We start from the raw sequence: 26,604 nt of genomic DNA, 5'->3' as shown, positions 1-26,604 counted from the left end.
TGTGTCTTGATCTATTGTTCCGTGTCCCCTCTCCTCCTAGGGGGCCCTATATTTATACCCATAGGTGTCCCCTTGTCCAAGTAGAACTAGGGAAACCAATATGAATACAATCCAAGTAGTCCTTGTTGTTTCCATGTAGAACTCTATTCATCATTCCTTATACGGAACTCCTCCTATATCCAAAGGTTGTTTTCGTATAAGACATGGTATGTGGTGGGTCCTGCCGAGATTTAGTCAACTACTATTAGGTATGTGGTATCCATAACCTTGACACACGGCCTGTCCTGTTGTTCCCCCTTTTTGCCAACCACTTGAGACGAAGTCTTTGCCGAAATAATTGATGTTCTTGATTCCCAGCCCGCCATTTTCATGTGGCATGCAGACCGCTTTCCAGGCAACCAAGCAGTGTCCGCCATTCACCTCTTCCTGCCCTTTCCATAGAAATTCCCGGCACTTCCTGTTTATTTCTTTGATTGCCCACTGTGGGAGCTCAAGTACAGACATGTAATGCACTGGCAAAGCAAGTAGGACTGTCTTGATCAAGGTCAGCCGGTCACCGGCGGAGAGAAACTTTGGCTTCCACCCGACGAATTTCTTGACAAACCGGTCAAGGAGCGGTTGGACATCGTGCTTCGTAAGCTTTCAGAGGGGGAGAGGGAGCCCGAGGTAGGTGATTGGGAACAGCTCGACTCTGCAACACAGGATCGACTGGACTAGCTCTGATTGCTCTTCTGAACATTGGATCATGGTAACTGCACTCTTTAACATCTAGCTCTAACAAGGGCCTCCTTTAACATCTCTATTTCAGCACTTAACTCATCCAACACTAACTCATCTACTATTGCTGTCACAACTGACTCGCTAGCTACAGACACACTAGCAGAAAGTGCACACAAAGGAGATTCACTGGAGGGGGCATCACTTTTTTTTATTCTCCCTGGGCATCAAAAGAAATCACATAAAATAGCAACAAAACATCAAAACACATACATTGCATGCATAAAATAGAGATAACAGAGAACTGGCTTTAGAATTCTTACGCGGACTGATGTTGAGCTTGCAGCGCATAGCTGGAGCAGAATCGGTCGAGGAGGTAGGAGCAGAGCACCGGATTGCAGAGGAAATCGGTAGACGGCGTGTGCGCCGGCGAAATCAACCGAGGAATCGCGCGCGATTCCGAGGATCAATCTTGGGGATGCGGAGGAGCTCGCGCCGGCGAGGAATCGTGCGCGGAGGCGCGCGATTCCAAGGAGGATTCGTCGGGTTGCCGAGGAGCTCGCCTTGCGCCGGCGAGGAATCGCATGCCTTGCTGAGGAGCTCGCGCCGGCGATTCCAAGGAGGATTCGGTGGGATGTGTTCAGGCGGCGCGGCGAGCACTGATACGATACGATTCTTTCTGTTTTTGTTGACGCGCGTGGTGACGATACCGTGTCGGTTTCAGAATCATCCCGTTTTTCAACGGGATACCGGTATATAGCAGCCCTTTTTTTAAAAAACGTGCCCGTGTAAGAGGAGGAAGGGTAGATTGAAGCCGTTTGTAATCCGGATCGGACTCGTGTAGTCGTATTGCAAGACGCAATCTCGACCGTTGGCCACAGATCGGGCGGTCAGGACACCACTCGCCACACGTTCTCCTCCTCACCCGCAGCGGCCCGTACCCTTCCCAAGGAGAGGCGGCGGCAGCGGCGGCGGAGGTGGCGGCCGCCGTATGCGGGAGAGAGAAAGAGCTCAGCTCGCATGGCCATCGCGGTGAGGTCGGCTGCGGCGGCGGCGGCGGTGGCGAGGCACTCCCTGCGCCCTCCGCTGGCCGCGCCCGGCAGCATCCGCGGCGCCTCGCTCCTGCCGCCGCAGCGCGCTCGCGGCGTGGGCCCGTGTCGCGCCCGCGCTCGCGCGGCGAGCTCCTCCGCGACTGGAGGTGGCGGGCACCTTCCTCCGCTGTTCAGGTGAGCGGGGAGCGGAATTATTCCGTGTTTTAGGGCAATAGAGACGGGCGGGGATGGCGGTGCTGCTCATGGATAGCTGATTGATTTCGTGGTTTTCCCCCTCTTCTCCTGCAGCGTGGCGCCGATGATGGACTGGACGGACAACCACTACCGGACGCTCGCGCGGCTGATCTCGAAGCACGCGTGGCTCTACACGGAGATGGTGGTCGCGGAGACCATCGTGCATCAGAAAGATAACTTGGTGAGCTATATGCCCTTCCGCCCTTCACTTCTTCATGATTAAAACCGGGTGAAACGTAGATGAGAGAAATGCAAATCCTTGCTACGGAGGAGGAAACCCTGCAACTGATCAGCAGTGAAGCAACGTGTGGTTTTACCACGATTCTGAATTACTGTGCGATGTGAATCTGGTAGTGATTTGATTGGAGTCAGCAGCAAACTGAATTCGTTTACGATTGGCCCACTTTCATTCATGTAAATAACAATGCCACAGGTGTTCCATGAAAAACTTTCCCGTGCGCATTGCATAAGTTTTCCATTCTCTTCAAGCTATATCTGGTGACTCTTTAAGTACACTCATCAGAGTCTTATAGTATAATGTTCATCTTAATAGTTCCATTAGCCCATGGTGCGCTTTCATATATCACAACTTGGAACCTAATCATACAGCGGCATTCCACTGATTCCTTTGTCAGATATAGTTCATCTCCTCTGCTGTCTCAATCTAGGCATATGTGAAGGATATCCATTGTTTTAGCTAATCAGCTCTTTTTTTTCACATAAATATTGCAGTTTAATGAAAAAAAGAATCAACTTACTGCCATTCGTTATAGTCAATAATGAATAGGTACCTGATCTTTAAGGTTATAATCAACTTATCGGGATAACCAGCAATGTATTGCCCACATGTTTTTTCTTTTGTATGTTATCAAGTTGCGATGAGCTTTCTTGGCGGCACTGGCAGCTTAATATGGGGGAACCACTTCAACTCAACTTGGCACCATCAGTGCTGGCTTGTTTTGTATATTTGTCACTATGTCTTCAATCATTGTTTCTTAAATTCTACTTTTGGTGCAATGAAGGCAACTGTGAAACGTGTCTACGACATATGGTTCACATTATGTGCACATGACACTGCTACACAGAATTGATAAATCTTATTCTTTTGTCGTCACAATATGCAGGATAGATTTTTAGCGTTTCCTGCTGAACAGCATCCTATTGTGTTGCAAATTGGTGGAAGTAATCTGGATAACTTAGCGAAGGCAACTGAACTGGCAAATGCTTATTCGTACGATGAGATCAACCTAAAGTAAAAAAGCGTCACTCAATCTCATCTAATCATGTATGACATTTCTTTTATTACATATAATTTACTCCAAACGTTTTGTATCAGCTGTGGCTGCCCCAGTGGCAAAGTTGCTGGTCATGGTTGCTTCGGTGCTCGCTTAATGTTTGATCCAGAGGTTTGCTTTATGAATTCATTGCAGTAAACCATCAGGTAGCATCAATTTGTTCTTTCTCCACCCTTAGTAAATATTGATTCAATTATCTGAAGTTTGTAGGGGATGCTATGTCAGCTATTGCTGCCAATTGTAATGTCCCAGTCAGCGTTAAGTGCAGAATTGGTGTTGATGATCGTGACTCCTACGAAGAACTTTGTGAGCTTTCTTCAGAGACCTCTCATGTTCCTTTAAATTTCCTTAGGCTTCCCAGATATGAGCCATGGAAATCATGTCAAATAAGTACACTCTATCAGATGCACTTTTACACCGAAAAGGATCAATCAACAATGGGTTGCGGCATGCTTTAATGTCTCATATTATCAAAATATGTTAACCTATACCATAAGCTAAATATAAGTAAATCACTTGCTGGTGTTATCTGGTTGTTTTACAAGAACCAGGTTACCTAGCTGTAGTTGTTATTGGTTACTGGTCAGTGTATTTGTACTCTTCTGGCGGTGGTTGTGCCCTTAAGGTCAAATTGAAGAAAGAAAAAAACAGTAGTATCTCTTGTGCATAGTGATGCTGGACGGTTAAAATCTTGGATTAGTATTAACTGACCCCTAAAATGTACCACTGGTGCAATTACTCCTTACATTTCAAGTTTTCAACAGCATCAGAGCATAAAAAAAATCTCATATCTTCTCAAATCAAAAGAATAGTTGAAAGCTTCTAACATCAGTGGAGAGTCTCTAGTTCTCTGCATATATTTATCATGACTTATTCCAAATTAATCTACTGTATGTAAATCTGCTTGTAGATGAAATGGTGGCATGATGACATTTACTGCAGTTTATCTTTTTTTAGGGCCAAAAATAATCACCCATGGCTGTTTGGCTAAATTTGAAAAATTCCCCTTTCCCCCTGAGTTGGCTGAGGATTATCTTCAAAGCATTGGACTCCTATTAAATTGCAATGTTTAACTATGGTTGCCAGTTAATTGGTGATGTATATATTTGACATGTGATCAACCTTTTTGTATGATAACAACATCCTTTTACATTTATTTAGAGATTATCCCTTCTGCACACATCAAGCTGAAATAATTAGGTAACTGAATAATGGGAAATCAAGTCTAAGAATAAGTTGCTCAATTTAATTGTTTGCTTCTTGTTATGATATATGGATATGGCCCATTTCTTTTTAACATGTCACACGACATAGTTCCTTTTGTTAGGAATTTGTAACATATCTTTTTTTTATTTATATTACCCAGTTCAAATTCTATGTCATGCTGTAGGTGCATACTTTTAATGATTCTCATTCATGTTACTCTAGATAAATTTTTCATATGATGTTTAATTAGTTCTTGTATTGCATGGTATTTAATTATCATAGGAGTATTGTTTGAGGGTTAATTTAACCTCATGTGCTGATACAGTGCCATATTGCAACAAACTACGTATCTTTCTCACTGTTAGGTACATTGACTTTTTTTTTTCTTTCCCAGGTGAATTTGTAGATAAGGTTGTTTCAAAATCACCAACTAGGCATTTCATTATTCATGCCCGGAAGGCATTGCTAAGTGGCCTCAGTCCTGCAGAAAATCGGAACGTTCCTCCTTTAAAGTATGTCACGCCCATGATTTTCTTTGTGTAAAATATTATTCAAATTTGATGGATAAGTCTTTGTGGTCCTTGGTCGTGATTCTTCTTTTTGCTTTTGGGTAGTTTCACCTTTTTAGGACAGCATCTACTTCTTTAGCATATTTTTCAGTTGCTAGGACAGCAGCAGTTAGCATCTCCTTTATGCCTCCTTTATGCTTTATTCAGTTTGGATGCCCTTTAGGACAGCATCCCATTCAAATTTCGAATTTTAGACTAGGAGGGTGCAGCAATAGGCTAGCAGCTAGCTATGGCTATATATATATGTATCCAACCTCCCTCGGGTAGGTATGACTTTGTGTTTTGTGAATGAAGAAAACCAGAAAATTGCCCCATCTTGAGTGCTATCCTCTTCTCAATGAGAGTAACCATTGAAATTCTAACATCTGGTATCAGAGCCACACTTTCCTGTAGGCTAAACATCTCTTGTTCCACCCCTTCCCAAGCTCGGTTGAGCTCTCAGCCAGCAGCAGCAGCAGCAGCAACACCGGCTGCTCCTTCCCCTTTCCCTTCCCCCTCTCCACGCAGCAGCCCCTCGGAGGTGTGCCATGTCCGACGTTCGGTCTCGGCGTTCGGTCGCCTCGAGCACTCGGCGTCAGCAGGACGCCGAGCTCGCCGCAGCAGAAAGAGCGCAGGCGAGCAACGGCTCAGACTGCTGCAGCAGCAGCGAGGGCGGCCAAACTGGCGGCAGCGGAGTTGGCAGCAGCCAGGGCGGAGGCGGAAGCAGAGGCGGCGGAAGATGCGGCACGTGCGGCGGAGGTAGAGGTTGAGACCTTGCGCAGCAGCATCAACGGCTCCATCGCCGGTGACATCACCGCCGACAGGGAGCTTGAGGAGCTGGCAAGAGGAAGGGCACGGGAGCGGGCAGAGCGGCGGCGGCGGCCCAAGGGACCGCGCACCCGCCGAGCGTGCTGGCGGCAGCCCGGAGCCCGCGCGCGGCCCTCGCAGGCAGCGCGGCTCTCCCTCCCCTGACTGGTGCCATGGTCACCACGGCGTCCAGACGGTGGTAAGGGACTTTGGTCCCGGCGGTGGGTGGCCTACCCTCACCAAAACCAACTACATCGAGCGGGCCGCGGTGATGAGGGTGAGGCTCCAGGTGCGGCACATGTGGGAGGCAGTCCGGTACGGCGACGTCGACTACGATGAGGATCGGCGGGCACTGGATGCCCTCATCGCTGCAGTCCCGCCCGAGATGCAGTTCTCGCTTTCCCATAAGCGGACTGCCAAGGAGGCCTGGGATGCCATCGCTGTGGCACGCATCGGCAGCAACCGCGCCCGCAAGTCCACACTGCAGGCACTCCGCAAGGAGTGGGAGAACCTGGCCTTCAAGCCAGGTGAGGATGTTGATGACTTTGCCCTCCGTCTCAACACTCTTTTGCAGAAGATGGTGAAGTACGGCGACGACACCTACGACGAGGAGAGCCGTCGAGAAGCTCTTTCGTTGCGTCCCAGAGAAGTACAGGCAGATCGCTCGCTTGATCGAGTCTCTGCTGGACCTCTCCACGATGTCGATCGAGGAGGTGTTAGGTCGCCTCAAGGTCGTCGACGGCGATGAGCCACAGCCTCTCTTGGGGCCTATCACCATTGGCGGGAAGCTCCATCTCACTCGGGAGCAGTGGGAGACCAGCCAGGGTGACGGGAGGAAGGGGGAGTCCTCTCCCTCGACAGGCGGCCGCAAGCCGTGCAAGGCGCGCGGAGGCGTCCAACTGCGGTGGGCGCGAAGACGCGCCGAGGGTGGTGCTCGCAGAGGCGCCCAGGGCGGCGCCGCCGGCAACCACAAGCCGGCACGAGACGACGCTTGCCGCAACTGTGGCAAGCTTGGCCATTGGGCCAAAGACTGTCGACAGCCACGACGCGGCATCGAGCTATCTCCAGCGGCACCGGCCGCAACGGCTTTCCTCCACCTCGATGAGCCGAAGGTACACGCCTTCCTCGGCAACAGCTCCAGCAACGACAAGGCTGATGGGTGGTACCTCGACACCGGCGCCACCCATCACATGACTGGCCGGCGGGAGTTCTTCACCGAGCTTGACTCTAGCGTCCGAGGCTCCGTCAAGTTTGGGGATGCCTCCGGCGTGGAGATCAAGGGCGTCGGCTCCGTCACCTTCACCGCCAAGTCCGGTGAGCACAGGCTGCTCACCGGAGTCTACTACATCCCCGTGTTGAGGAACTCTATCATCAGCGTGGGACAGCTGGATGAGAACGGCTCACGCGTGTTGGTCGAGCACGGAGTCATGAGGATTTGGGATCGCTGCCGTCGCCTTCTTGCCAAGGTAACCAGAGGCACTAATCGACTCTACATCCTCAGCGCACAGGTCGCACAACCAGTTTGCCTCGCCGCTCGTCGGGACGACGAGGCGTGGCAGTGGCACGAGCGTTTCGGGCACCTCCACTTTGAGGCCCTGAAGCGGCTCAGCGCCAAGGAGATGGTGCGAGGCCTGCTGTGCCTTGACCACGTGGAGCAGCTCTGCGACGTCTGCGTCCTAACGAAGCAGAGGCGGCTCCCCTTTCCCCAGCAGACGAGTTTCCGAGCCAAGGAGCTGCTCGAGCTCGTGCACGGGGACTTGTGTGGCCCAGTGACACCGGCCACACCAGGAGGACGACGTTACTTCCTGCTGCTCGTCGACGACCTCTCCCGCTACATGTGGGTGATGGTCCTCGGCAGCAAGGGAGAGGCTGCGGACGCCATCCGGCGCGCGCAGGCTGCTGCAGAGGTGGAGTGCGGCCGCAAGCTGCGCGTGCTGCGCACCGACAACGGCGGCGAATTCACGGGGGCTGAATTTGCGTCGTATTGCGCTGATGAGGGCATTCAGCGCCACTACACCGCGCCGTACAGCCTGCAACAGAACGGTGTCAAGCGGCACAACCAGACGGTTGTAGGGATGGCTCGGGCTCTCCTCAAGCAGAGGGGGATGCCGGCCATATTCTGGGGAGAGGTGGTGGTGACGGCCGTCTACATCCTCAACCGCTCGCCTACGAAGGCCCTCGATGGCAGGACACTGTACGAGGCTTGGCATGGGCGCAAGCCGGGGGTCTCCCACCTGCGGGTCTTCGGCTGCCTTGCGTTCGTCAAGGAGCTTGGCCACATCGGCAAGCTCGAAGGCCTATCGCATCCTCAACTCGGAGACACAGCGTGTGCGCACAGCGCGCGATGTAGTGTTCGACGAAGGGGAGGGTAGGTATGGGACAAGGCGGTGGACGATGGTTCGACTCCGAAGTACGACGACTTCACCGTCGAGTACGTCCACTTCGAGGGAGCTGGGGGAGTAGGCAACTCTTCTTCACCGAGCGTGTCTACCCCAGTCCCCGAGCCTCCACCGACTCTGACACCAACACACTCTCGGGCCACGACTTCGACTACGACGAGCTCCTCGCCTACACCACCACAGTCGGCGACCCCACGCGCTCCAGCACCAACAGCCACTCCTCCGAGCACGTCTACTTCGACGCCAGCTAGTGTTGAGCGCAGCCCGGTGGAGTTCGCTACTCCGCTCTCCCACGACGGGGAGCGCATCGACGCGTACCACGACGGCGAGCAGCTACGGTACCATACGATGGAGGATCTTCTCGGCGACCAGCCGGTGCCGGGACTGGTGCCTCCCGACCTGGAGGCGCAGTTGCACCTTGCGTGCGACGACGGTGAGCCTCGGTCTTTCGCAGAGGCCGAGAAACACGTGGCATGGCGTGCCGCGATGCAGTCGGAGATGGACGCGGTTCAGGAGAACCGCACCTGGGAGCTTGCTGACCTTCCTCGTGGTCACCGCGCGATCACCCTTAAGTGGGTGTTCAAGCTGAAGAGGGATGAAGCCGGAGCCATCGTCAAGCACAAGGCTCGCTTGGTGGCACGCGGTTTCGTGCAGCAGGAGGGGATCGACTACGACGATGCCTTCGCTCCCGTGGCACGGATGGAGTCCGTGCGACTCCTTGCGCTGGCTGCTCAGGAAGGCTAGGCGTCCATCACATGGACGTCAAGTCGGCGTTTCTGAACGGCGACTTGAAGGAGGAGGTCTTCGTGCAGCCGCCGGGATTTGTGATCCCCGGCAAGGAGGGCAAGGTGCTACGCCTGCACAAGGCCCTCTACGGCTTGCGGCAGGCACCGAGGGCGTGGAATGCCAAGTTGGATTCCACGCTCAAGGGGATGGGCTTCGAGCAAAGCCCGCACGAGGCGGCCATCTACCGGCGGGGCAATGGAGGAAATGCCTTGCTGGTGGGTGTCTACGTCGACGACTTGGTGATCACCGGCACCAAGGATGCGGAGGTCGCGGCGTTCAGGGAGGAGATGAAGGCCACCTTCCAGATGAGTGATCAGGGGCCTCTCTCTTTCTACCTGGGGATTGAGGTGCACCAGGACGACTCCGGGATCACGCTTCGACAGACCGCCTACGCCAAGCGCGTCGTTGAGCTGGCTGGGCTCACCGATTGCAACCCAGCTCTCACTCCAATAGAGGAGAGACTAAAGCTGAGCCGTGATAGCACGACGGAGGAAGTGGATGCTACACAGTACCGGCGTCTTGTGGGAAGCCTTCGCTACCTCACCCACACACGGCCGGACTTGGCCTTCTCCGTCGGCTACGTCAGTCGGTTCATGCAACGACCGACAATGGAGCACTAGCAGGCTGTGAAGAGGATCATCCGCTACGTTGCGGGGACTCTCGACCACGGTCTCTACTACCCGAGGTGTCCTGGCAAGGCACACTTCGTCGGGTACAGCGACAGCAACCACGCCGATGACATCGACACCAGCAAGAGCACGAGCGGGATTCTCTTCTTCCTCGGCGAGTGCCTCGTTAGCTGGCAATCAGTCAAGCAGCAGGTGGTGGCCCTGTCCAGCTGCGAGGCCGAGTACATGGCGGCCTCCGCCGCTTCGACCCAGGCGCTCTGGCTTGCTCGACTGCTTAGTGATCTCCTCGGCAGAGATACTGGAGCGGTGGAGCTCATGGTGGATAGCAAGTCCGCTCTGGCCCTGGCAAAGAACCCCGTTTTTCACGAATGGGGCAAGCACATCTGGGTGAGGTACCACTTCATCCGAAGCTACTTGGAGGAAGGGAGCATCAAGGCGAGCTACATCAACACCAAGGACCAGCTTGCGGACCTGCTCACCAAGCCTCTTGGGAGGATTAAGTTCCTCGAGCTCTGCTCCAGGATCGGGATGGCCCAACTTCCCCACAAGACGACGCACAAGACTTAGGGGGAGAATGATGGATAAGTCTTTGTGGTCCTTGGTGATGGAATAAGCCTTGTGGTTTTTGGTCCTTGTGGTCCCTCTCTTGCTTTTAGGTTGTTTTTCCCTTTTAGGACAGCATCCTTTCAGTTTTGCTTTTAGCATCTTTCGGTTTTGCTTTTAGCATCTCTAAGACAGCATCTAGGACCATCACCTTTCTGCTTTATTCAGTTTGGATGCTCTCTAGGACAGCATCACGTTCAAATTTTAGACTAGTGTGGGCAGCAATTAGCTTGCAGCCATCCAGCCAACTATGGCTATATATATGTATCCAACCTCCCTCGGGAAGGTATGGCTTTTGTGTTTTGTAAATGAAGAAAACCAGAAAATTGCCCCATCTCGAGTGCCATCCTCTTCTCAATGAGAGTAACCATTGAAATTCTAACATCTGGTATCAGAGCCACACTTTCCTGTAGGCTAAATATCTCCTGCTCCACTCCTTCCCAATCTCGGTTGAGCTCTCAGCCAGCAACAGCAGCACCGGCTGCTCCTCCTTCCCCTTCTCCTTCCCCTTCTCCACGCAGCAGCCCCCCGGAGGCGCGCCATGTCCGACGTTCGGTCTCGGCGTTCGGTCGCCTCGAGCACTCGGCGTCAGCAGGACGCCGAGCTCGCCGCAGCAGAAGAGCGCAGGCGAGCAACGGCTCAGACCGCTACAGCAGCAGCGAGGGCAGCCAGACTGGCGGCAGCGGAGTTGGCAGCAGTCAGGGCGGAGGCGGAGGCGGAGGCGGCGGAAGATGCGGCACGTGCGGCGGAGGTAGAGGTTGAGACCTTGCGCAGCAGCATCAATGGCTCCATCGCCGGCGACATCACCGCCGACAGGGAGCTTGAGGAGCTGGCAAGAGGAGGGGCACGGGAGCGGGCAGAGCGATGGGCAGCAGCCCACCTCCACAGCGGCGGCGGCGGCCCAAGGGACCGCGCGCTCGCCGACGGGAACCCAGACGGGCGCGGGCGTGCCGGCGGCAGCCCGGAGCCCGTGCGCGGCCCTCGCAGGCAGCGCGGCTCTCCCTCCCCTGACCGGCGTCATGGCCACCATGGCGTCCAGACGGTGGTCAGAGACTTTGGTCCCGGCGGTGGGTGGCCTACCCTCACCAAAACCACCTACATCGAGTGGGCCGCGGTGATGAGGGTGAGGTTGCAGGTGTGGCACATGTGGGAGGCAGTCCGGTACGGCGACGTCGACTACGACGAGGATGGCAAAGAACCCCGTCTTCCACGAACGGAGCAAGCACATCCGGGTGAGGTACCACTTCATCCGAAGCTACTTGGAGGAAGGGAGCATCAAGGCGAGCTACATCAACACCATGGACCAGCTTGCGAACTTGCTCACCAAGCCTCTTGGGAGGATCAAGTTCCTTGAGCTCTGCTCCAGGATCGGGATGACCCAACTTTCCCACAAGACGACGCACAAGACTTAGGGGGAGAATGATGGAATAAGCCTTGTGGTCTTTGGTCCTTGTGGTCCCTCTCTTGCTTTTAGGTTGTTTTTCCCTTTTAGGACAGCATCCTTTCAGTTTTGCTTTTAGCATATTTCGGTTTTGCTTTTAGCATCTCTAGGACAGCATCTAGGACCATCACCTTTATGTTTTATTCAGTTTGGATGCTCTCTAGGATAGCATCGCGTTCAAATTTTAGACTAGTGTGGGCAGCAATTAGCTTGCAGCCATCCAGCCAGCTATGGCTATATATATGTATCCAACCTCCCTCGGGAAGGTATGGCTTTTGTGTTTTGTGAATGAAGAAAACCAGAAAATTTCCCCATCTCGAGTGCCATCCTCTTCTCAATGAGAGTAACCATTGAAATTCTAACACTTGGTCGTGATTCTTCTTTTTGCTTTTGGGTAGTTTCACCTTTTCAGGACAGCATCTACTCCTTTAGCATATTTTTCAGTTGCTAGGACAGCTGCGGTTAGTAGGACAACAGCAGTTAGCATCTCCTTTATGCCTCCTTTATGCTTTATTCAGTTTGGATGCCCTCTAGGACAGCATCCCATTCAAATTTCGAATTTTAGACTAGGAGGGTGCAGCAATAGGCTAGCAGCCAGCTATGGCTATATATATATGTATCCAACCTCCCTCGGGTAGGTATGGCTTTGTGTTTTGTGAATGAAGAAAACCAGAAAATTGCCTCATTCAGGTGCCATCCTCTTCTCAATGAGAGTAACCATTGAAGTTCTAACAAAATTTATGGAGTGGCGCCAAAAAAAATCTCTAAAGAGGATAACCATTTCCATAAACAAGAATATGCATTAAGTAGAGGTTCAACTTTCAATTGTTAACTTTGGGTAAGATTCCAAATGATGTAGATACTACGTGTAGAGCATGAGGGGCACAAACACAATCCTATAGTCCAAATTGCTTCCTAATCTGTTGAATTAAATTTAAGGTCTGCAGAACAGATTTTATTTCCTGGTTATCACCAGTAACTGACTAGTTCTCATCTGAATTTTCATCCCCGGCCTCAACATTTTTTTTGCAGATATGAATACTACTTTGCTTTATTGCGGGACTTCCCAGATGTGCAGTTTACTCTAAATGGAGGTATAACTACTATTGATCAAGTGAGTATCTTACTCTAGTTATGTAGTTTTGATAATGCAATTCCTGGAAGTTGCTATTTTAATGAACAAATTGCGTAGCGAGTCCATCAGTTCAAATTAGGTCAAACTGATGTTAATGATACAATTTTCCTTGGCAATAAAAAAACAATTTTGTTTCATGAATGCAAAAGGAATATATTTGTTCTCTCTGTACTTAGTACTAGACATTCATGCAGAGAAGTAGCTCTTGTTGCAATCAGATATAATATGCCTGAGTCAAGTCATTTTTATTGAACATCAGTTTTATTCATTTGCAGGTCACTGCATCCATAAGACAAGGTGCACATCGAGTTATGGTTGGCCGGGCTGCATATAATAAGTATGGTCATAATTAGAAGCCTTTGTGTCTCTAAATTCTTTGATGCTTTCAAACATGCAAACTAAGTAACTAGAATATGTTTCCTTTTGTTGCTGAAAACCTGAAACAGTATTTAGTTGTAATTTTAATTTTGGTATGGAATAAATGTTCAGTCCATGGAACATGCTGGGGCATGTGGACAGTGAAGTCTATGGGATGCCGACAAGACGCTCTTCTCGTCGCCAGGTTTAGCATCAAAGGATGGTTTTGTTTTCAGCTATCAACTATTTCTTTTATAAGTATTAACTGAACTCCTTGTTTTAGATCCTTGAGAGCTACCAGGTTTATGGTGATTCAATAATGGGCCAATATGGCCCCAGCAGACCAAACGTGAGACAACTTGCCAAGGTGTGGGTTGCACTTACATTTAATGAAAACAACCTATTGTTAGCTTTATGATGTGATGTAGCAGGGCATTTATGTACTTGTTTCACCTTATAATGTAATTATCTGTGACGTATGCACCATTGTGTTGATCATAGCTTTCTGAATTACTCAAGAACTGTTACTTTTGTTTGCGTATAGATAGGGATTCTACTTTATGCCTAAAAGCCTAAGATATGAGTTATAAAAGATAATTATAGCACACTAAATAGAAAATAGAGTTCATTGAAGAAAAGGAAATGCACTGATCAAACAGTTTCATCTGTTTCTCCTGGTATTCTGAGCTGCTTAATTGTGGTCTAACAGTTGCGAGTTCTGCATTCTGTGTATTGATCTGGAAACTAGATTTAATGCAATTACTATATTGACCTTTATCAGTCCTTTTGTAAAATTTATGAGCTTATGCAAATATGTGCTTTCAGTTACTGAGAAAATCGCTTGATTTTGACAGCCATTGTTAAATTTATTCCACTCGGAACCTGGCAATGGCCTTTGGAAACGCAAGGCTGACTCTACACTGCGTCATTGCAAGGTAAGTTATAAAAAAAAAAGTCTATCCTTTGTCATGCCACATTACTTCTTCCAACAAATACAACAGAAGAAAGATGCCTATACTATACTCAAATGAATTATTGTGAGACTTGGTTTTATGAATACTTGTAAGGTTAATTTTGATCTAGTAAATGAAAATGAGGAAGCTGTTCAATCTCCAAGTGGTCAAGTAATCATCTCAAGCACTTAACTAGTTTTCTTTTTCTAACTTAATTATCTGAATGTTGTTGGTCATCATTTTATATGCTAGCCAGTTATGTTTTAAGCTACCTGAAAATGAGAAAATCAGTATGAGGTGCACAATCATGGATCTGGATTTTTACACCTTGAGGGCATGTGCCCCGTAATCTCCAAACCTCTCAAATATCAATTAAATAATTGAAAAATATTCAAATATTAAATTTAATTTATCATTTCAGAACATTTCAATTTGAAACTCAGATGTGTATATGAAGAAACAGAAGAATGACTCCACCCTTGCATAGCATGAGCAATTCATAGCTATATTTTGTTTCACTTATGACTTGACAATTTGTGCCCTTAACTTCATTCAAAATTTTCATGACTATTTGGATGGCATGCAAAGCATGAAGGCACATGCTCTTAAGGTGTAAAAGGACCTTTCCCAAAATCATGCAAAATTGGTTCATTGTGAAATGTGAATATGTCGTCAGCGTATATGAAAATTAATTATTCTACATGCATACTGACACCTGCATTATTTTCTTTTTCCCTTCAAATGTCCCTTAAATGATAGCTTAAGTCATAAACTTCATTTGTGCAGACACTTGAATCCTTCTTAGAGGAGACTCTTGACGCGATACCAAACTCTGTCCTTGACGCACCAATAGGTAAGGAGGCATACATCGAGGAGGGACATTTTGCTGATATGGATTCATTATTGCCGCCTAGATATTCATCACTGACCAACGGTAGCTGTGAAATTCCAGCACTTGTAACTGCATCCACCTGACCACCATATTTTCCGTGGAGATGCTAAAATTTACTGAAAAAAAAAAGATAAGCCTGCAAGATTACTGTTATAATACAGACCCCTCCTGGGTTAGGTTAGATACGCGGGAATACTATTGATTGTAAGTTGAAACAAACATCATGAAATGTGTAAATATTCTTTGGGAGGAAGGATATGTCATCGTTCCACTGTAGCTTCGATCAGGAACCCAATTATGTCTTATGTCTTTTTCAACGTAATTGCAGAAGAAAATGTATTCCCTGCTTAGTTTCAGCCAGGAAGGCATGAACTGGCCTCGAACCAGGTCCAGTCACTTCAAGCTACTCTTTTAGAATTTAAATTTTGGCATAAAATTTAAATTCCCGAGCAGAGAGAGAATGCTATATTTCAGAGGTTGGGCGCTCTTACTGTGTTTTTCTCAGAGCCGGGTTCCCTGATCCATTCTGACCTAATTCGATGAATGAAAAAGGGGACCTATTTCGGTTCCTATGTCTATCGTTATCGCCCTATTCTCTCAATTGTCTATCCTTTTAAAAAGAGGGGGAGTACCTTTTCTTTAGCTTTCAACATGAAAGATTGACCCTAAAATGCCAGGGGAACATATAATATCCACACAAACTTCCCATAAACACCAACTAGCAAATGTCACGAAAAATTCTACAAAAAATTATACACATACTTAGAATAGTATTACACCTACATATGAAATTTTATCTTCAACTTCATTATATTTTAGCCGTAATAAAAAAGATAAAATTCAGACAGATTTTTACCCTTAAAACTATCATATTTTTCACTTTTTGGTAACGACTAAAATATAATGAATTTGAATATGAGACTTCGTAGATATGTGTAATACTAATATGAGTAAATGTCCATTTTTTTATAGAATCTTTCGTGATATTTGCTAATTGGTGTGCATGAAGTGTGCACGGTAAGCTTACGTGCATAGGATATGTTTGCAAGTGCCAGATATGCAATTTTGATGAAGTACTACTTAGCTAAAGTGATCTTCTGACTAAAAAAGAGTGGACTTTAATTTTTTGTAGAATTTTTCGTGACATTTGCTAGTTGGTGTGCACGAAGTATGCACGGTAAGCTTGTGTGCATAGGATATGTTCCCACGTGCTAGATATGCAAGTTTGATGAAGGACTACTTAGCTAAAGTGAACTTCTGACTAAAAAAAGTGGACTTCAGGAACTGACTTAAGAATAGCTCTCTCTCTCTAATACTCTTGCAAAGAATTGGATAAGTGGAAAAATGCTAAACAGTTATTCAATCCACTAGTGCAACTGAAGTGAAGGAATTACCTATTCTGAACCTCTACAAGAAAGAGCTCAAAACCACTACTTGTGAACAGCTCTCCTCAATTGAAAGCGCGCTACTGTTACTATCAGTCTAGTCTCCCGAGGGCACTCTTTCGATCTCGAACAAACTTACTTCTTTTGCCGGAACAGAGATATTCAGAAAACACGATTTCCTGTCCTATCTTAAGACTCCCAAGAAAGAAAAAAAATAAAAGCGGACTAAAGAGAAGAACACTTTTATACCTAGATTGGAGCTGGACTTGAACCTTCATATCCATATTTCACTCCACTTTCATATCTGGAACATCGACTTGCACTTTCAATAGTGAATTATTCACTTTCCAAAATTGTCTCATATTCACATAGGGCAAGAAAGACGAATAAGACCTTTGACTTCCTATCTCTTCTTTCCATAAAGCTAATGCCCGTTAAATATCTAAAACTCAACATGCAAGCATAGCATTTATTAGGACATGCCCAATGCAGGGTGCACCCCCATAGCAAAAGTGATTAAGCACCCAGCTAGGGATATGCCTCACACAATGCAAGCCATATCCCCATCTCATTTTTGTGTTTCAGCACCTATCAGTCCGTCACATTTTGCATTTAAAGCTGTAGATTTTTTTTATTTGCATATGCATATAATATTTGCAGTATACCCCAAAAAATCACAAACATATATAAACGCGCATCCCTTCTCTTTTCTTCCGCTTCCCCTCTCCCTTCCCCTCGGCGCCGCCTCCCCTATCGCCTCTCTCTTCCCGGAGGCGCCGCCCCTCCCTCCTCTCTCTTCGCCAGTGGATCGACGCGGAGGTGACGGGGATAGATGCCGCGGTGGCAAATCGACGTGGAGGCGACGGAGATCGATGCGGCGGCGGCGGATCCACGCGGAGGCGACGGAGATCGATGCGGCGGCGGCGGATCCACGCGGAGGCGGCGGGGATCGATGCGGCGGCGACAGATCGACGTGGAGGCGGCGGGGATCGAGGCGGTGATGGCGGATCTACACGACGGCGGCGGGGATCGAGGCAGCGACGACGGATCTACGCGGCGGCGGCGGGGATTGAGGCGGCGACGGAGGATCCACGCGGCGGCAGATCGGGTCGTCGATCGCCGACGGAGCTTCCCGGGTAGGCCCTTCTCTCCAGTCCACCCCCTCTCCATCTTCTTCCCGGCACGGGAGCAGCAACAGCGCGGGGCGACGCCTCTCCCCCAACGCGGCTCCTCACCCGTTCCTCGCCAAAAAGCTGCCGAAACCACCCGACGCTCTGTAGAGGGTCACGGCGCTAGGTGAGGGTACGGTCCTGGTCGACGTGGCGTGAATATTCCCCTTGGGAAGGGTGAGACCACGCTCCAGCTCCAGCGTGGAGCGTTGAACATGGCCTTAGTACCCCTAAAGCCTAGCATGCAAGCATGCCACATCAAACTACTAATCACATAAAGCTCAACATACAAACATATAGTAATTATATCTACAATTTATTTCATTCTAAAACTAAACTAAACATAAACATCATTCTCAAATCATTTTCACAATATTTCAATCCAAATCATTTAATCATTTCTACAATATCTAATATATATCCCGCAGCAAAGCGCAGGCATTATCTAGTTTAATGTGGAGGATAATCGAGACTCAAAATATCAGTACCTTGCGTAAATGCCCACCAAAGGGAGAAGATTACCAAACTTTTTTCTGGACCTGAGAATATTACCGTTTTATATCCTCTTATCTACTCTTGGTTTATAAATTAAGATATTTTATTCCTTTAATACTCCTTACCGCAGTTAGGGGTTATATTCTTTTATGTGCGCAAACAAACATAATGTTTGTAATACCTGATCTCTAGTTAGACACCTCAAAAACACGACACAGACATAACAAGTAGTTATTATAGCTTTATATTTCAAATAGTGTTTTGAGGTAGGTCTAATAAGAAAACCAGGTCTTAGGATTATTTGTCAGCATTTCGCCCACTATAACATATTGCCAACGCTAAAGTTATGGAAAAAGAGCGAACACCCAATGACTCTACCTATATTGAAAATGTTAAATGCCCATGTTTTTACTACTAAACAATAATGGTTTGTGTTATGACCCCAAAGGAAAATTATATATTTTTGCAAATATCAACTTCTGAAGTTGTTCCAGGCAGGAAAAAGAAGCTTCTGAAGAACAAGGTGAGTATAAAAATATAAAATCCTAAAGAGTGGATCTTCGTACACTTCGTTGACACCGTGGAAGCCTACTTAAGTGTTCCAAAATCGAGCAGTCATGATACAAGTAAAATTTGCCGGGCAAATGACATCCGCAGGTCAAACAAAAAACCACGGCAGCATAAACCTGTAAACCAGAAGAAAACAAAATCACCATCCTTTGTTGCTTGCAAAGTCGCCACCAACTACGGCAGCATATGGTCGATAGCTCAGAGCAGCTGGGCGGCGACTACACAGCACAATAAAAATCCATGCTGGCATCAAAATCTGTTGGTGCAAAACCAACCTAGAAGACCTTGCACACAACAAAGGTGTTCCTCCGAGTCATGAATAATTACTTTTCCATACTTCTAGTTGCTCTCGTGTCCAAGTTCTTCAAGTATCTGTTGCGCTTCAGCTAGCAACCCCTGCAATGTCAATGCCTCCGACACAGCGAAATCGCTCTGAACAATACCAGTGAGCCGCCTCAAGCATCTGATATACTCGTTCTTGAGAATCTTTGACACGAATTTCTGCGTATGAGGCTGCAGGGGTAGAAGTTCTCTCAAAAAGGGCAATTTGATTGTGTAATTTGTGCTTTCATACGATTGAATCTAACATGTAGCATGCTGCTGCCTACCTTTCGTCCTTGGTTTACATTTATACTGATACAAGGAGGTTGAAAATGGATTTTTGCACGTACCTCTTTGTAAAGCGAAACACACTTGTTAAGAGCCTGTTCAACAGGATATAAATCTTGTTCCTGAAATTAAAGAGTTGGATAAGTTAAAATACTAAAGGTAAGCCAGGGATGAAAATGGAACTGAAATCAAAGTTGCCATTTCACATAGAATAAACAGAAGTCCTGCAATTCATGAATTTCAATGAGGCCATCATAACTAGTGTAGTACCATTTTTAATAGGAAAATTGCCAAATTATATTTTTCAATAGTGGTGCATTTCATTCTAAGCTTAACAAATGTTCTAGTTAATGATCAATATTGTCCCATTCCATAGAGCATTACAGTAACATTTAAAGACTCATTAGTTTGTCTGACGTTCCAAAACTTAATTTAAAAGTTTATGCACATTTCCATGTATGGAAACTGTCTAATATGCACGCAACATTGGTTTTGAATATCAGAAGCATACAAATAAAAAAGAACCTTAACAAGAATAAAAATTATTAAAATGAACAATGCACTGCTATTAGAAGCATATAGTAAAATGGAATGCTTCCATTATTTGAAAAGAATGAGGGAATTAAAAAAGAAGTCAATTCACTGAATAAAAAAAGTTAATAGAAGTACCCCTGGAGTTAGCATATTCTTCATTCCACTTTCAAGAAGTCCAGCAACTTCAAGTGCTTGCAACTACACGCATAATATGTAAAAACATGTCATTAGCAAAGTTTAATAAATTTACTTGCTTAAATATCATATCTACACGGCTACAAATCTAGTCCTAAACTTCCAAAGTGTGAAAGCAAATGCTCAAATATCATGTTAGTGTAAACTTTTTTCTTTCTTTTTTTGCAGGAGCAACGATTTGGTTATAGCCATTAGGATCATAATGTATTCTGATGAACTTTAGACTTGTGTATATATTCATTAGACATGGGTCAACAAAGTATTGGAATATCTCATTTAAATTTATTAGCACCACCCCAGGCTTCCCTACGATGCAACAATCCGGATAGTATATGTGCTGTCTAGTCTCTTCCACAAGGTTGAAGTCTCCAACAGCCACGATTGCTATTGTTTGCAATCATCTCACCTAGTCTCCAACCTTAGCACCACCACTAGAGTTTTGAGAAGTAGTCATGGGTGTAGGAGGCATCTTTTTGCTCAATGGCGGCATTGCATGAAGTGAGCGAGGGCTCTCCTAACCCCTTGGTAGGGCCGTGTATAATAAGTGATCCAAACCCGCCTGGAGCTACCCCACCTTAGAGGCAAGTGAAGTTGTGTATACAATTAGCCTGTTAGTCAAACTGACCCACACACAACTACAAGCAGCCAAAGAGATCCTAGGAATCTTCAATGAAGCTAATTCAGAGGTGTTTAAGGTCAGAAAATATGTTCACATAATAAATAATATTCTCCAATGGAAGCATCTTCATAAGTGCTTAAATGGTTGCAAGAATAATCAATTTAGGGGATTACAAGCTTAAAAACCTGCTGAGCATGATGCTTCATCAAGCATTGGTGCTTCAGAACTAGCACCTCTCCAAGCACCTGTGTTGAAAATGGCCTAGGATGCAGCTAAGACGATCTGCTGTTATCACCTAGGACTTACTTGCTAGGAGATGCAATTCCCTTGCAAGTATCATAGCATTATGTGGTTGTGCGAGACAATGGTTATGAACTTTCCTTTTCATTCTTAATGCAGTGATACACAACTTTTACACGTATTACCCCAGTAGCCTTTCTCTCTCAAGTTCTTTGTATAGCCCCCCCTCCCTCCCCCTCCCTCCCCTCCCCTCTAACCCCAATCAACCCGACACCGCCCAGACATCCTCTAGACGTGAAGCAACATAAGGCTGGTATGGAAGAGTTAAAATAGTGCCAACATAAACAAGATAACACAAAAAAATGACATCTGAAACTACTAGGAGTCATTAGAGAACATACAAGTGCACTAGTTGCTGCAATCTTATCCCTGTCTGTAGTTCGTCCATTATTGAGTTTGTTCAGATCTTTCCTTGAATCATATAATATTCCTTCTGCTATCCTATCATGACAAAACATTGAAGATTTTATCAGCAGTGCTATTCAAGCAAATTTGTAATGCTATTTCATTTCAGCATTCTATAAAAATAAAAAGAACATAGAAAGTGTTATGAACAGCACTTGTATTCACCTCAGGGCAAAAGGCCCAAATATATACAGGTACAGGAATACACAAATATGCAGAAAAACCCGTTACAAATAAAGGAATATAAAATCTAAATATACATCTAATACCCCCCCCCTCCTCTCAAACTCAGGGTGGATCAACAACACTGAGTTTGGAGAGATAGAACCTGTGTTGAGCTCTAGTTTGTGCTTTGGTAAAGAAATCAGCCAGCTGCAACTCGGAAGGCACATACTGAAGAGCAATCACCTGATATTGTACCTGGGTGCGTGTGTAAGAAGCATCCACACCAATATGCTTAGTAAGCTCATGCTTGATAGGATCACGAGCAATACTAATAGCACCTGTACTATCCGACAACAAAGAGGTCGGGGAAGTCACAGAAACACCAAGATCCTCAAGTAACCAACGTAACCAAGTAACCTCTGCTGTCAAAAGGGCCATAGCTCGTAACTCAGCCTCTGCACTAGAACAAGAAACTGCTGTTTGTTTCTTAGTCTTCCAAGCAATGAGGGAACCACCAAGAAAAACACAATAAGCAAAAAGAGATTTGCCATCAGAGGAATCACTAGCCCAAGTAGCATCAGAATACCCTTGAAGTTGTAAAGATGTGGACCGAGGAAAGAAATGACAACAAAAGATAGTCCCATGAAGATAACGAAGAACACGAAGAAGATGACTATAGTGAAGTTGGGTGGGAGCAGAAACAAACTAACTCAGAATATGCACAGCATATGAAATATTAGGACGAGTGATAGCAAGATAAACAAGACTCCTACGAGATGGCGATAGCAAGTGGGATCAGCTAATGGCACACCAGTAGTGGCAGAAAGATGAAGATTAAGTTCCATAGGAGTGTCAATCGTGCGTTGGTCAGTGAAAGAAGCCCTATCCAGAAGATCCTGAATATACTTCGTCTGGGAAAGATAAAAACCCTCGGGGGTAGAGGAAACCTCAATCCCTAGAAAATAGCGAAGAGAACCAAGATCAGACATCAGAAATTGAGCATTGAGACATGCAATAAAATCAGCATCATCGCCAGTGATAATCATATCATCAACATAGAGAAGAAGAATGATACGCCCACGAGGCGAAGTATGGACAAAAAGTGCAGGATCATGAGCACTAGCCGAAAAACCAGCAGCAGTGACTACAGAAGCAAACCGTTGAAACCAAGCACGAGGAGCCTGCTTGAGCCCATAAAGAGAGCCGCGAAGACGACAAACCATACCCTCAGGAACCGAATATCCTAGGGGTGGTCGCATGTAAACCTCATGCAATCCCCCATTGAGAAAAGCATTTTTAACATCAAGCTAGGAGATATTCCAATGACGAGTAGAGGCTACTGCAAGAGTTCAAACAATGGTCATGTGAGCCACAGAAGCAAAAGTCTCATGATAATCACGACCATGCTCTTGTTGAAAACCACACGCTACAAGGCGAGCTTTATAGTGTTCAAGAGTTCCATCAGAGCGAGTCTTGACCTTATAGATCCCTTTACACGTGATAGGACGAACATGAGATGGCAATGGAACAAGATCCCAAGTACCAGTACGCTCAAGTGCAACAAGCTCCTCTACCATTGCATGTTGCCATTCTTGATGAATAACAGCATCACGATAAGAACTAGGCTCAGCGAGAACAGTAGCAACATAACCATAGCGATCCTCTGGACGAATCGTAACTAAATTACGATCCCGAAGATTGTATCTCGGAGGAGCAACAGGAGAAGCATCAACAGAAGGCTCCATAACACGAGGGCGACGACTACAGACTTGAGTAAGAGGGTTTAGGGGAGGTAGCAGAAGCAAGAAGACTGGTAAGCGCAGCGGAAGGAAGACGAAGCCAGTCAAGCTCCCAAAGACGTTGAGAATCATGGTGGCGAGGGCCAGTACCAACCAGGAGACCCATGCGTCGATCCTGAACACAATAAGAGTCAGAATCAAGAATAACACGACAATCATGATCAACAAGCTGTCCAGCAGACATGAGCTGTATGGTCAAATTTGGAACATAGGAAACAAAAGGAACACTACAAGAAGATGAAAGAGTCCCATGACCAACAACAGAAAGAGGGGTACCATCGGCAGTTTGAACAGTAATAGGGACTAAAGGATGACATATAGATGAAAGACAAGACTTATCAGGGGTCATATGAAAGAAGCACCAGAATCAAGAATCCACGGAAAAGTGAGAACCAGGAACAACAAAATCAGATTGTGCAGAGGGCAAAGCAACTGAACTAGCTAAACCTGTCGAAGCAGAAGCAGTGAGGCAACGCAGTAACATAAGGATCTCCTGTGTATCAGAACTGCAGAACTGCCAGTACTCTTCTGAGAAGAAGAGCGAGTACTCTTCTGAGAAGAACTCCCAGCAACCGATAAAGAACGACTGCGCCATAAATCCTTCTTCCTAAAGCAAAATGACTCCACATGTCCATCTCGATCACAGTAAGTGCAATGAAGATGACCACTGGAAGATGATACCACTTGAGAAGAAGTATGTGCTGGTAAAGTAAAGGAAGGAGCTGCTGATGATGAAGACACTGAAGCTGTGGTACGAACGAGTACTGAAGAAGGATGCGATATAATACCCGCTTCACGAAGACGAATCTCCTCAGAATGAATATCAGTTAGAGCCTCCATCAAAGTAACACGGGGGTGCCGAGCAAGCAACTGTGCACGGATCGACTCATACTCAGAGCGAAGACGTGTGAGGAAGTCATAGATGCAGCGAAGATCCATGTGAGACCACTGGCGCTGACAACACTGACAAGTACGACAAATATCAGGTCCCAAAGGATCAAGCTGGCGCCAGACAGAGGATAACTGTGTATAGAACTCATCCACTGTAGCATCTCCCTGCTGTAAAGACTGCTTCTGACGCACCATAGCAAGATATAGAGCATCACCAGTAGGTGCATAACGGTCACGAAGGTGTGTCCACATGAAATGAGCTAAAGCAAGGGTAACCACATCACCAGTAAGATGGACCTCCATACTAGCTACAAGAATAGCAGAAGCACAAGCATCCTCATCCAACCAAGTCTTGTACATAACATACTGACCCTGATAAGTTTCCAAAGCATCATCATACTCCTCTTGTGCCTTTGCTCTGTCTTCATCAGTAGTCTGAGCTGAAAAAGTAGGCATAGCTTGAGCCAAGGGGAAAGGGGGGCAAGCTAGCTCACCAAAAAGAACGTCCCAAAGGCGTTGACCACACATATGTAGACGCATGCTGAGCCCAATGATTATAGTTGATGCCATCAAAAATAACTGGGCAATGAGGAACTGAAACTGTGCCTGATAGAGATGACATTGGCACGGAGCAACGGGCGACGGCGAGAGCGCAAATGAAAGCGGCAGCAAGCGAAAGAACAGGAACCTCTCTCTCTCTCTTTTTTCTTTTGTTTTTCTTTTCTTTTCTTTTTTTTAACAGCCTCGGAGAAACACCCAAACGCTGGTGCAACTGCACAGGAAAGGCAGCAAGAGGCTCTTTTTTTTATTATTTTTTTTAGAAAAATCACCCGATCTGGATCGGTACCGATTCGAAGGAAAAGAATCGACACCGGCGGGCAACACGAAACGAAATGGCGGTTGGCGCTGGGCAGCAACGAGCGGCGGCTGCTCGACGGGCAGTGGCCGGAGACGGGTGGCGACCGGCGGCGGCCGGAGTCGAGCGGCGACGGGCAGCGGCTGAAGACGAGCGGCGCCGCAGCCGACGACGGGCGGCAGCCGGAGATGAGGGGTGGGTTGCGGCCGGAGACAAGCGGCGCCGCAACCGACGAAGGGCATCGGCAGGAGACGAGCGGACGACGGTAGCCGACGACAAGTGATTGCCGGCGGTGAGCGACGGGTAGCGGAACGAACTGGAGCTGGTGACGGGGACGACAAGCGGTGGCCGGCGAGCATAGATGAGCGGTCGCCGGCGCAGAGACAAGCAGCACCGGCGACCACGACGAGTTCGATGACCACCGCGAAAAAATCGACCACAAAAACCAGGTAAGGTGTGTGGAAAAATCTTTCGATCATCTAGGACAAGAAGAAAAGTCTAACCCTAGTTTAGGCTCTGATACCATGTTATGAACAGCACTTTTATTCACCTTAGGGCAAAAGGCCCAAATATATACAGGTACAGGAATACACAAATATACAGAAAAACCCTTTACAAATAAAGGAATATAAAATCTAAATATACATCTAACGGAAAGAAGCTCAAATATAATTGGTAACCAGAATTTTGGTATTAATTGGAGCCGGTTGGGAACAATTACCATAGGCAAAATGATTGCCCAGCTTTACATTTAGGTGCAAATCAGACAGCGAATTATTTTTATGAAAATGACTTACAGAATTGGTAGCTACTTTGGCTAAGCTTGGCACCATTAGTAGCCCTACTAGGCTATTATGCCCCAAAAAGAACATCTTAAGTCATTTGGAGCAAGTAAACTAGTCTAAAAGGATATGCCTACTTTGCACTTTATTTTATGGTATCTGGCCAGAAGCATTGCTACTTAATTAGACTTCACTCTAGGCCAGATATGATTACCTCAAAATGCAGAACCAAGGCAGACTAGGCAAGGTTAACCACTTAATTAGGCTTCTCGAAATGCAGAACTAACATAATCAAACTTCTATATCTTGTAAAGTAGGGGCTATATGAAGTTCACCCAAACTGTAACGCTATCCAGTTTTCTTGTCTCCAGTGCCGTCAATGGGGACACAACAGCAATGAAATATTAAAATGTGGACACTGACCAGTTCTCGAATGTAATTTATGCAAGTATGGAGATCAAGATCTTGGATTGTTAAAAAGGAAATAGACCTCTGTTAGAATTTCAATGGTTACTCTCATTGAGAAGAGGATGGCACTCGAGATGGGGCAATTTTCTGGTTTTCTTCATTCACAAAACACAAAAGCCATACCTACCTGAGGGAGGTTGGATACATATATATAGCCATAGCTGGCTGCTAGCCTATTGCTGCACCCTCCTAGTCTAAAATTCAAAATTTGAATGGGATACTGTCCTAGAGGGCATCCAAACTGAATAAAGCATAAAGGAGGCATAAAGGAGATGCTAACTGCTGCTGTACTACTAACCGCAGCTGTC

At 46.8% G+C, this 26,604-nt stretch overlaps 3 protein-coding genes across 5 annotated transcripts in view; 1 reads left to right on the top strand and 2 right to left on the bottom strand.

Annotated features, from left to right (window-relative positions):
* The first annotated feature begins 1,605 nt into the window (after positions 1-1,605).
* On the top strand, positions 1,606-15,349 carry LOC127771056 (uncharacterized). Its single transcript, XM_052296863.1, has 12 exons — positions 1,606-1,943; positions 2,058-2,184; positions 3,128-3,255; positions 3,340-3,409; positions 3,502-3,604; positions 4,899-5,016; positions 12,750-12,831; positions 13,128-13,189; positions 13,342-13,414; positions 13,493-13,576; positions 14,064-14,144; positions 14,949-15,349. The coding sequence occupies exons 1-12, from the start codon at positions 1,738-1,740 to the stop codon at positions 15,135-15,137; spliced, it is 1,323 nt and encodes a 440-aa protein (XP_052152823.1). The 5' UTR covers positions 1,606-1,737; the 3' UTR covers positions 15,138-15,349.
* A 2,386-nt stretch (positions 15,350-17,735) lies between these two features.
* LOC127771102 (uncharacterized) overlaps positions 17,736-26,604 on the bottom strand; it is a 33,912-nt gene continuing 25,043 nt past the window's right edge. For 2 of the 3 annotated variants that reach the window (XM_052296927.1, XM_052296928.1), the window contains 4 exons: positions 21,272-21,371; positions 19,952-20,014; positions 19,345-19,404; positions 17,738-19,186 (listed from right to left, as the gene is read on the bottom strand). In XM_052296927.1, coding sequence (XP_052152887.1) covers positions 19,013-19,186; positions 19,345-19,404; positions 19,952-20,014; positions 21,272-21,371 — 397 coding nt within the window. In that variant the 3' untranslated portion in view covers positions 17,738-19,012. Of the gene's footprint in view, positions 19,187-19,344; positions 19,405-19,951; positions 20,015-21,271; positions 21,372-26,604 lie in introns of all 3 variants that reach the window. The other variant, XR_008017079.1, reaches the window with a different exon arrangement.
* LOC127771103 (uncharacterized) lies at positions 22,666-24,760 on the bottom strand. The gene has a single exon (XM_052296929.1). The coding sequence runs from the start codon at positions 24,758-24,760 to the stop codon at positions 23,741-23,743; it is 1,020 nt and encodes a 339-aa protein (XP_052152889.1). The 3' UTR covers positions 22,666-23,740.

The sequence above is a fragment of the Oryza glaberrima genome, chromosome 4, assembly GCF_000147395.1.
Source record: "Oryza glaberrima chromosome 4, OglaRS2, whole genome shotgun sequence".
Classification (NCBI taxonomy): Eukaryota; Viridiplantae; Streptophyta; class Magnoliopsida; order Poales; family Poaceae; genus Oryza; species Oryza glaberrima.
This window is presented reverse-complemented; position numbering and strand designations above follow the sequence as displayed.

What these genes read in the sequence shown, in the direction of transcription:
- LOC127771056 (XM_052296863.1), top strand. Translation starts at nt 1,738, where the DNA reads ATGGCCATCGCGGTGAGGTCGGCTGCGGCGGCGGCGGCGGTGGCGAGG. An exon ending in CGGAACGTTCCTCCTTTAAA is followed by an intron (nt 5,017 to 12,749) that starts GTATGTCACGCC and finishes TTTTTTTTGCAG; the next exon opens with ATATGAATACTACTTTGCTT. An exon ending in GTATAACTACTATTGATCAA is followed by an intron (nt 12,832 to 13,127) that starts GTGAGTATCTTA and finishes ATTCATTTGCAG; the next exon opens with GTCACTGCATCCATAAGACA.
- LOC127771103 (XM_052296929.1), bottom strand. Translation starts at nt 24,760, where the DNA reads ATGGCATCAACTATAATCATTGGGCTCAGCATGCGTCTACATATGTGT.